Below are 11,385 nucleotides of genomic sequence, written 5' to 3'. Positions count from 1 at the left end.
GAAATACACAGTGTGAAACAGGAAGTGTACAGTGGTTGAATGTCTCAATAACATGCATTGGCTGTGTGTGTGTGTGTGTGTGTGTGTGTGTGTGTGTGTGTGTGTGTGTGTGTGTGTGTGTGTGTGTGTGTGTGTGTGTGTGTGTGTGTGTGTGTGTGTGTGTGTGTGTGTGTGTGTGTGATAGCTTGCAATGGTGTAAAGTACTTATATAAAATTACTTTAAAGTATTACTTATGTCGTTTTTCTGGGGTGTCTGTACTTTCGTTTTCTATTTATATTCTTGACAACTTTTACTTTTACTTCACTACATTCCTAAAGAAAATAATGTACTTTTTACTCCATACATTTTCCCTGACACCCTAAAGTACTCATTACATTTTGAATGCTTAGCAGGACAGGACAATGGTCCAATTCAGGCAGGTATCAAGAGAAAATCCCTGGTCATCCCAACTGCCTCTGATCTGGTGGACTCACTAAACACAAATGCTTAGTTTGTAAATTATGTCTGAGTGTTGGAGTATGCCCCAAGCTCTCTGTAAATAAAAAATAAAATGGTGCCCCCAAATATAATAAGCTTGTCTTACTCTATTGTTTGTAAGCAAGTGTAATTGTAAGCAAACACGGTTTAGCCTCGAAACATAGTTAAAACTACATAGATTGTCAGCTGTTTCTGAATTTTGGAGTGGTTACATTTCTCCAGCCCCATCACTCAGCCTGTACACCAAGACAGTGGCAGGTGTCCACTTTGTTTTGGTTCGAACTACAGATTGCCCCTTTAACAACCTTTATGTGTTGATGCATTGATGTTGTGATCTAATTTACACAGTAGATCAAAATAATTTCTGGTCACATTCATCAGATTAGCATTTTCATCTTAAATTTGCAGGAGTAAAACCATGTCTGCATGAGGACCATCCACTCTATAGACAAACTACATGGATGTAGAAAGTCCATAATCATCACTACTTTTTAGGAACATGTTGAATATTACATTTTATTGACATATTTAACTGTCTAGATCCCAGAAACACATAGTGATACGACAATACGATGTCCGTTATTCATTAGCAGTGAATGCAGATCTCGACTTAGTCTTGGTTCTCTTCTTTTCTCCAGTCTTGCAGCAGATGCTATCTTTTCCTTTGCGTTTCTCTTTGCATTTCTCCTCCTTTTTGCCTCCCGTAACCACCTGTAATAAGGTAAATGGTAGAGTGTTTCCTATCCATAAGCCAACCAGATGGTTATTTTGTTTGGGCACCTCATTCAAGAAACACAACAAAGATCACTTACTCTACAAAACTTGTAGGAAATATTTAACCTGATGTGTGTGTGTGTGTCTGTGCGAGTGTTTTGAGCGTGCGGCAGAGGAGGATGGTGGGCGAAGAATATAGCAGGATGGGCTCAATGTAATGGCTGGAATGGAATGAATGGAAAGGTATCAAACACATCGACTTGTGTTTTATACCAATCCATCCTTCTATTACTCTGGCCACTAGCACCTCTCTCTCTGTGTGTGTGTGTGTGTGTGTGTGTATGTGTGTGTGTGTGTGTGTGTGTGTGTGTGTGTGTGTGTGTGTGTGTGTGTGTGTGTGTGTGTGTGTGTGTGTGTGTGTGCATGTGTGTACTTGTATGTGCATGTGTGTACTTGTATGTGCATGTGTGTACTTGTATGTGCATGTGTGTACTTGTACGTGCATGTGTGTACGTGTACGTGCATGTGTGTGAGTCTCTGTGGACATGTCTGTGGGTGCCTGTGTGTGTGTTTGTGTTTCTTGGTCTAACAGGATGTGATGGAATAAGTGTGAATAGGCTGCCCTTCACATTGAGCCACAGTACACAACACATTAGCCCAGCAATGACTCAGATGCTACATCACTGTCTATGTAGAGCCTTATCCATGAGACTAGTGTAAAATGTTTCGTGGTTAAATTATATAGAGTATTTTTGCTTTCTTCCATTTCTTAATTACTATACAATCATCAAGTTCACCTTTAATATGTTACAATAATACCAAACATCAACAAAAACACATATACTGTATGTACACCTCCCAACACATATATATACATAGTATAGAGTATACAAACAAGGAAACAGAAGTATGAGGCAGGAAACTCACAGCTCTTTTAATAGCAATAGTTGTGACGTACAAAGAGACAGAGCCAAACCATCAGCCTACACAGAAAAACCACCACAAAGATACATTGATAAAGGGACAGATATCACATCACACACTTGTACACTGTAAACCAGGGTTGCAATGGTGCTCAGTATAGAGGTTGTTGTTAACCCTTTTGTAGCTTTCTTCAGATAGTTATTATGAAATAGATAAGTATATAATTCAATAAATATGTCAATAGTTACCATTTTGCAGATTTACATATTTGTTAGAAGGCACTAGTCTATGATAACCAGTGCCTGAAGAAATAATGGTAGCTTACGTTGGAGGGCGATAGTAGAAATGAAGTGATACTGTAAAAAGCATCTGCTAAATGTCATATATTATTCTATTATTATTATATCTTAGTTGGTTACATTTTTCCAGGGGGTCCACTGGCTCCAGGGGGAAGGGACCAGGGGGTCTCTGGAGCGGGCCCTCAGCTTACTGACCCCTCTCGGTATGAGAGGATTCGTAGAGTGCTCCTCCTAGAGAGAGAAAGGCAAAGGAGAGAGAGTTATGGTTTCGTTCCAAAATTCCAGTGTGTGTCAATGTGTGCATAAGCTTGCGTGCGTGTGTGTGTGTGTGTGTGTGTGTGTGTGTGTGTGTGTGTGTGTGTGTGTGTGTGTGTGTGTGTGTGTGTGTGTGTGTGTGTGTGTGTGTGTGTGTTGTACCTTTCCGTTGTCTTTAAAAATGTATCCTATCTGGTGCTCCAGAGGGAAGTAGCTGGGCGGACAGTTCCAGGTGGCTGGCGGTTCTACTTTCACCTTCAATCTCTGATCCATCACCTGGCACTTCATCCCTGCAGGACTGTCTGGCTGGACTGTGGACATGTATATAATAGGCAGGGGTGTATTTATTAGTGCACAATACAGCAAAAAGGTTGCCCCGAAGAGAAACATTTTACATTGGAAAAACGAAAACAAGCATATAGGACAAATTCACGTAGATTTCAGGTCCATTTGCTTCCGTTAGCTTCCTTGTGAATTCAACGTTGTTACATAGACCTGTGATACTTGTTTTTGGTTTGCGTAATCACACATAACATTCTTACACACATGAGATTTGCAAACAAACGGAAATTAATTGTGTTTTAAGCCTTTCCTTACTCTGGAAAGAAGTACCATGGAAGTACATGGTTTTAATACCACCTGTTACGTAGGTGGATACACTCACCAATGTCGTGTAGGTAGAACCTCTTAGTCTTCCTGAGGTACTCCTGCCTGGTGATGGCCTCAACAGTGACCACTAGAGGAGCGGCCTCCTCAGTGTAGGGTGAAAGCGAATGTGTCAGTTCAAACTCCAACCCTCCATCTTGGAGGCTGGTCGTTGGGTACACCCAGGTGCAAGATTCCTGGCTGTCAGTACTAGAGACACATACAGAGGTAGAGTTTTAATTTGAGGGAGTTTGTTACAGCAGGAAAATAATCCTGCAGCGACAGGAAATGTGAATTTTTATGTGGATTCTAATTAATGGACATTTTAATTTCAAAGTGGAAATTACAAACTTTTAGAAGCCTCGTTAAAACTAATATACTTTAAGTTTGAAATTCTCAGCAACAAAAGAGTGCTCAAATGAATATCCTACATCTGTACAGTGCACATCAGATTAAATAAGAATGTCTGTCTGTGTCTGAATAAAAACGATGAAAAAGGCTACGTTTGTATGTGTGTGTGTGTGTGTGTGTGCGTGTGTGTATGTGTTTACTTACCAGTCATGGCCCAGCCCAAGACGGACAGCTGTGAATTCACTGTGGGTCCAGCTACAGTTAAAGGTGCAGCCATAAGACTTGGCCCGACAGCTGATTAAATAATCTACAGAGAGAGGCAGAGCATACACACACATACACACACACACACACACACACACACACACACACACACACACACACACACACACACACACACACACACACACACACACACACACACACACACACACACACACACACACACACATACACATACAAACATGAACAACCAGACATGTGGTAGAAACATGTGGGCAATAAACTCTCTCTCTGTCACAAACACACACACCGTCCTCTTGGTCCTTCAGCTCCTCCAGTAGATAGATGGATCCTAGTTTCTTGTCTCCATCCCAGCAGCTGTATTCTCCATACCAGTCCACCTCATTCAGTATCAGGTTACGGCCTTGGACCTGAGTTTTGTCTAAATCCTCAGTCTCTCCCTCGTACTTCCACGTCATAGCTCCAGAGAATGCCGTGGGACATGTCAGAGTCACCAAACTGTCCCCCTTATCAACCATGTCTACAAGGGCGCACACACACACACACACACACACACACACACACACAGGCTTCAATTAGATTCACAATAAAACACTGAGAGTACAGTATACATAAAGAGATACAGGCAGAAACCATTGATACTTACAATCAGGAACACGCACAGCTCAGAGATAAAGAGAGAAACACACACACATACAAACACACACTCACAGAGTTCATGGAAGGAGGTGAGACCATTCACTCTCGGTAGAATAACACAGAGGAGCATGATGAGCCATGGTACTACAGTCATCTGGAGAGGAAAGAAAGTACAGGGGAGAGAGAAAGTCACACCGTATACAGGAGTAGGGTGAAGATGACCGTAGAGATACTAATCTAACATCAGTTTACTGTTTCACCCTAATGGGTTAGGAATAGAACTTCTGGAGAGAAAGCAGACCACAGATCAGTTTACTGTTTCACCCTAATGGTTAGGGTTAGGACTTCTGGAGAGTAAGCAGACTACAGAGCAGTTTACTGTTTCGCCCGAATGGTTAGGTTTAGGACTTCTGGAGAGTAAGCAGACTACAGAGCAGTTTACTGTTTCGCCCTAATGGTTAGGGTTAGGACTTCTGGAGAGTAAGCAGACCACAGATCAGTTTACTGTTTCGCCCTAATGGTTAGGGTTAGGACTTCTGGAGAGTAAGCAGACCACAGATCAGTTTACTGTTTCACCCTAATGGTTAGGACTTCTGGAGAGTAAGCAGACTACAGAGCAGTTTACTGTTTCGCCCTAATGGTTAGGGTTAGGACTTCTGGAGAGTAAAGCAGACCACAGATCAGTTTACTGTTTCACCCTAATGGTTAGGGTTAGGACTTCTGGAGAGTAAACAGACTATAGATCTGTGCCTATGGGAAACCTTTACCTGGAGTTACCTGGATTTATCCTATTCTAATCATAATTATATGACAAACTAGCCAGTACCTAATCCGAACTTGTTTTTTGGGGAATTCATGAAAGCAATTTGCTCCACTTGGCCTACACATGGCATTATTTATACCAGTTACTCAATGTGATTAATTATTGGAAGGAAGTACAAGAAACTTTATTGTTAAATCATTATAATTCTTAAGTAAATAATAGCTAACAAACAGGACTGACTACACAGGACTGTAAAATAAAACATAGGCATATCTATTTTAACCCTGTGAGATCATAGAGATTGGATAATGTTTAGTCAGGTCCATAATTATGGATGATGAGCTGAGACTGTATAAAGATGAGAAAAAAATGATTTTATGAAATAAATAATACAAATACTGAGCTATATTGTATGCTCGAAAAAAATAAAATGGTAAATGATGTTATTCTACTAATACAATTGCTCAAAGAAATACATTTTGTTTAACAAGTAATAAAAAATATCGCTGTATTCAATTATCTAGCCCACTCCCCTTGTGAGGATAAAGACACTGAGCCTTTTTCTAAAATGTTTTATGAGCTTGGAGAACACATTGGGGCGGCAGGTGTCCTAGTGGTTAGGGTGTTGGACTTGTAACCGAAAGGTTGCAAGATTGAATCCCCGAGCTGACAAGGTAAAAATCAGATGTTCTGCCCCTGAACAAGGCAGTTAACCCACTGTTCCTAGGCTGTCATCGAAAATAAGAATTTGTTCTTAAAACTTCTTAGGGCTAAGACCCCTTTTTTCTCCACTTCCTGTCTGAATGACATGCCCAAAGTAAACTGCCTGTTGCTCAGGCCCTGAAGCATATAATTGGTACCATTGGAAATAAAACACTTTGAAGTTTGTAGAAATTTTAAAATACTGTAGGAGAATATTACACAATAGATATGGTAGGAGAAAATCCAACCTGATTTTTTTTTGAGAGGGACCATCCTCTTACAATGGCAAGTATAAGGGCATACTGAAAATTAGCTCCATGGATGCAATTCCTATGGCTGGAGAGTAAGCAGACTACAGATCAGTTTACTGTTTCGCCCTAATGGTTAGGGTTAGGACTTCTGGAGAGTAAGCAGACCACAGGTCAGTTTACTGTTTCACCCTAATGGTTAGGGTTAGGACTTCTGGAGAGTAAACAGACTATAGATCTGTGCCTATGGGAAACCTTTACCTGGAGTTACCTGGATTTATCCTATACACAAGGTGTCAGCAGTTTTAGTAGGACGCAGTCTTGGATATTTGTTTTTGCGCGTGCCTTGAAGACAGGACCTGCTAAAATCGGTTTCCTATTGAACATACTTCTTTCTGTAAGAAATTATAGTTTGACTACATTTTAGGGTATCTGAGGAGTAAATAGAAACGTATTTTGACTTGTTGAAGCAAAGTTTAGGGGTAGATTTTTGGATTCCTTTCTCTGCAAGTTGAATGAGTGGATTACTCAAATCGATGGCGCCAACTAAACTGACTTTTTGGGATATAAAGAAGGATTTTATCTAACAAAACGACACTACATGTTATAGCTGGGACCCTTTGGATGACAAATCAGAGGAAGATTTTCGAAAGGTAAGTTAATATTTAATCGCTATTTGTGAATTTGCTGGGGGAGAAAATATTTTGATGTGGGGCAATGTCCTCAAACAATCGCATGGCATGTTTTCGCTGTAATAGCTACTGTAAATCGGATAGTGTAGTTAGATAAACAAGAATTTAAGCTTTCAACCGATATAAGACACTTATATGTACCTAAATGTTTAATATCCATCATATTTATGATTATTTATTTGAATTGCGCGCCCTCCAGTTTCACCGGAAGTTGTCCCGGTAGCGGGATGCCTAGCCCCATTAACTGACTTGCTTAGTTAAATTAAGGTAAAAAAATCTATAATTCATTGGAAGGGATCTTAGACCATTCCTCCGTACAGAAACTTTCCAGATCCTTGATATAATTTGTCTGCTCTTATGGACTGCCCCCTTCTACTTTCAAACCACAGGTTATCAATGAGGTTCAAGTCCAGAGACTGAGAAGGCCATTACAAAAAGTTGATTTTGTGGTCAATTAACCATTTCATTGCGGATTGTGATTATAGCTTGGGGTTATTTTCTTGCTGGAAAATACACTTGGCAACCAGGTTTTTGGCAAAAATGTCCTGGTACTTGGTAAAGTTCATGATGCCGTTGACCCTAATATATGGAAGTAAAATAGCACCTTATTAACATCAAAGATCCAACAGCTTATTTTACAGTTGGTATGAGGTACTTTTCTGCATATGCTTCCATTTTTCGACTCCAAATCCACCACTGGTGTGCATGGCCAAAGAGCACTATTTTCATGTCATCTATAGCTCAGTATTTGTATTACTTATTTTATGCAGTCTTTTTTGTTCATCTTTAATTATGGACCTGACTGTAAGCCATTCGCTGAAAAACATTACACACCCAGACTCCAGAAAGAGGTAGAGCAGGCAAACTCTGATATAAAGTTTGAATAGGAACCTTGGATATGCTCTCAAATATAATAGATCATCATACAAACATACACTGAATATACCAAACATTAGAAACACCTTCCCTGTGGAACGCTTTAGACACCTTGTAGAGTCCATGCCCAGACGAATTGAGGATGTTTCAATATTAATATTGAAAACATCCTCAATTCATCCGTATTGAAAACATCCTCAATTCGTCGGGGCATGGACTCTACAAGGTGTCAAAAGCGTTCCACAGGGATGCTGGCCCATGTTGACTCCAATGCTTCCCAATGTTGTGTCAAGTTGGCTGGATGTCCTCTGGGTGGTGGACCATTATTGATACACATGGGAAACTGTTCAGCATGAAAAACCCAGCAGCGTTGCAGTTTTTGACACAAACCAGTACGCCTGGCACCTACTACCATACCCCGTTCAAAGGCACTTACATTTTTGTGTTGCCCATTCACCCTCTGAATAGCACACATACACAATCCATGTCTCAGTTGTCTCAAGGCTTCTTTAACCTGTCTCCTCCCCTTCATGTTCACTGATTGAAGTGAATTTAATAAGTGACATCAATAAGGAATCTTAGCTTTCACCTGCATTCACCTGGTTAGTCTATATCATGGACAGAGCAGGTGTTCCCAATGTTTGTATACTCAGTGTATAAAATATATCACGTTGTGATATAATCGTTGGGTAGGATTTAGCCTACTGAAGGTTTGTACCATGTCAAAAGTTTGTAGCTGCTTTTTTCCTAAAGGGGAATTAAGCCTAATTAAACACAGAATATAGAATTTCAATTAAAAGTGAAATGCAAACTACAGTACATCCTGCCATAGCCTTTGATGAGCCTACATGAACACAGAAAATTAGCTATTCATTGAATGCAAAAAAATATTTACTGAAATGTAATAACCTATGTTTTCAGATCTAATTAATAAATTTCCCATTGAATTGGTTCACAGCCCATAAGTTTGCTCAGGTCTTGCGCTTACCGTTATGCTGAAGTTGCGCTGGTCACGTTGATAAATTGTTGGCAGTCTGCTCGGTCAAGCTTGTAACAAAGAGTCAACTTGAGTTTCTCTAATTTTCTGAAAGTCCTTCTGTTTTATATGTTTGGCTACTGTGTGCTATTCAGCCTCTGCCCACACATCTTTGCCACGGACTTTTGGAAGATTAGAGGGTGGGTGGGGATTTGGGGGAGGATGAAGTTGGGTGCAATTCATAAGTAAACTATTAGTACTAGTAGAACTGTGTGTGCATGTGTGTGTGTGTATGTGTTGGTTTGTGTGTACGTACACATGCACCACAGTTCCATCTGAGATTAAGATCTTTGATGGTGTGACGTGTGAGGGAGTTGTAGCGATGGTCGTCAACAAAATATTTTCAGAAGAAAACCCTCCAGTTCGGGGCACTCCCTACACCCACCCCATACTCCCCTCTATCATACAGCAATGTCATCTCTCCTTGCTTTCTTTTTTATGATCAATATTTCATTTTTTTTGTTCATTATTCGGTCAGGGATGCAGCAGGTACAATATTCATATTCACATCAGATAATATTTACATATATTATTCGATTTTCCATTAAATATTTTCTATATCTATTTCACCTGACCTTCTTTCAATTTTCTCTTCTTTAGCATTCAACACTTGTGTCATACATAGATGAATTTGCAAGTCAAACTAGTTTTTGAGGAAACATGTCCACATGAGGCTTTTTATCTTTTATCTCTCACAGTACAGTTTCTGTCTCAACCTTATGAGGTTTATTTTAGATGGGTGGAACTAGAGAACTAACTACTGACCCCAAACACACACACACACATATGCACACACACACGTACACACACACACATTAAATCATCATTCACATGTTCAATGTCTATGGGTCTTTTGTTCAGAGAGAACTCCACACGTCACACTACAACATTATATTTTTATACGTTCATAGTGTGTGTGTGTGTGTGTGTGTGTGTGTGTGTGTGTGTGTGTGTGTGTGCACTTTCACCACAGTTCCATCTCAGATTAGATCTTTAAAGTTGTGACGTGTGAGGGTGTTGTAGTGATTCTCGTCAATCAAATATTTTTAGAGGAAAACCCTCCGGTTTGGGGCACGGTGTGCACACAAGGCCTGCGCCAAAATTCATCAGTTGGATGGGCATTTGATTTGCATAGTATTTTTCACAGGACCTCCACATTTTCTTAACGGGTTTTATAGTGAAGACATGTAAAAATGCCTTTTAATGCGGCATGAACACAACCGGTCATGTTTTCATCTGATTGTGAAACAAATCACTTCATGAGCCCTGTATCAACAGGTATAATAAACAGATATATATAGAGAGTTGAAGGTTGAATATATTAGGTTGAATATATTATTATATTATTATTACCTTCTAGATCTACTGTCTCTTTTATATTATGACAGACCAGCTAGATCTACTGTCTTTATTATATTACAACAGACCAGCTGTATCTACTGTCTCCATTTCACTTTGGCCATTGATGTGGTCCTGCCCTCTCCTCAACAGCCTCAAATAGGCTATTTCATGTGGGTTGGGGTGGTGTGGCAGACACACGCATCTCACATTTCATGACATTACATGTTTATATATTGCTTCTAAATTTAAAAAAAATCACAAATAATATTTTAAATTATTAATTTCAAACAAGGGCATTAGCATGATAAGAACTTACCAGTCCAAAACTATGTTCTTTCCTGTTCAAAAAATATTCCTCCACAATCGCTAAATGAAGCGTCCTACAACAATCTCTGTCTCACCTTCCCAATCAATTTATTCTAAAATTGTGTGTACATCTGTATATCTAGACTTAGATTTAGCTTTCCCTGACTTTGTCGCCATAATGATTGATATATAAACAGCTGAATCTGCGCAGTCACCAAACAATGCGTGCGTAATATGCGTAGCTTCTTCCTGTATGAAACTTCAATAGCGAATGACTCACTTTACGCTGAAGCTTACTACATGGGTTGGTCTTCCAACACATAAACATGGCGTATTGCCGTTTAGCTCAGCTCATTGGCTATCTACCCAGCTAGATTTCAAGATGATCAGTGGTCATTGGGTTAAAAGACAGTCAATCAATGAAACAGCGGGAAAATCATTGGTGCACAATGATGTCATGACTTGTCCCGTCAATACGTCCCGCGAAATGGCCCATCAGGTTTGATTGTTTTACAAATTGTTTTACAAACAAGCCAGTTGATTGCAGTGAAACCAAACATGACTGGAAAAGTCACGTTCTGTGTGCGTTATTTACCTGGAATGTGTCGTCGAAAATGGAATGAGACGGAATTCACGACACAAGCGGTTCACAAAATTTTGTGTTAGGCTATAAAAACGGATTTTATCAAACAAAAGATCATTCATTGTGTAACAATGAGCATTGGAATTGCAAACAGACAAAGATCGTCAAAGGTAAACTATTTATTTTAATGCAGTTTGTGATTATGTTACGCCTGTGCTGGTTAAATGTTTTTTATTTTTTATGGGGCTCTATGCTCAGATAATCGCATCGTATTCTGTCGCAGTAAATCC

At 39.7% G+C, this 11,385-nt stretch overlaps 1 protein-coding gene across 1 annotated transcript; it reads right to left on the bottom strand.

Moving 5' to 3' along the window:
- Positions 1 to 264: 264 nt before the first annotated feature.
- LOC139411230 (interleukin 12B 2) lies at positions 265 to 9,101 on the bottom strand. Its single transcript, XM_071157243.1, has 8 exons — positions 8,818 to 9,101; positions 4,621 to 4,702; positions 4,199 to 4,429; positions 3,871 to 3,973; positions 3,335 to 3,525; positions 2,833 to 2,981; positions 2,536 to 2,646; positions 265 to 1,189 (listed from the first exon to the last, which is right to left on the bottom strand). The coding sequence occupies exons 2-8, from the start codon at positions 4,700 to 4,702 to the stop codon at positions 1,058 to 1,060; spliced, it is 999 nt and encodes a 332-aa protein (XP_071013344.1). The 5' UTR covers positions 8,818 to 9,101; the 3' UTR covers positions 265 to 1,057.
- Positions 9,102 to 11,385: the final 2,284 nt, after the last annotated feature.

The sequence above is a fragment of the Oncorhynchus clarkii genome, chromosome 6 (genome assembly GCF_045791955.1).
Source record: "Oncorhynchus clarkii lewisi isolate Uvic-CL-2024 chromosome 6, UVic_Ocla_1.0, whole genome shotgun sequence".
Taxonomy (NCBI): domain Eukaryota; kingdom Metazoa; phylum Chordata; class Actinopteri; order Salmoniformes; family Salmonidae; genus Oncorhynchus; species Oncorhynchus clarkii.
The sequence above is the reverse complement of the archived record's forward strand: the minus strand, read 5'-3'. Positions and strand labels throughout refer to the sequence as shown.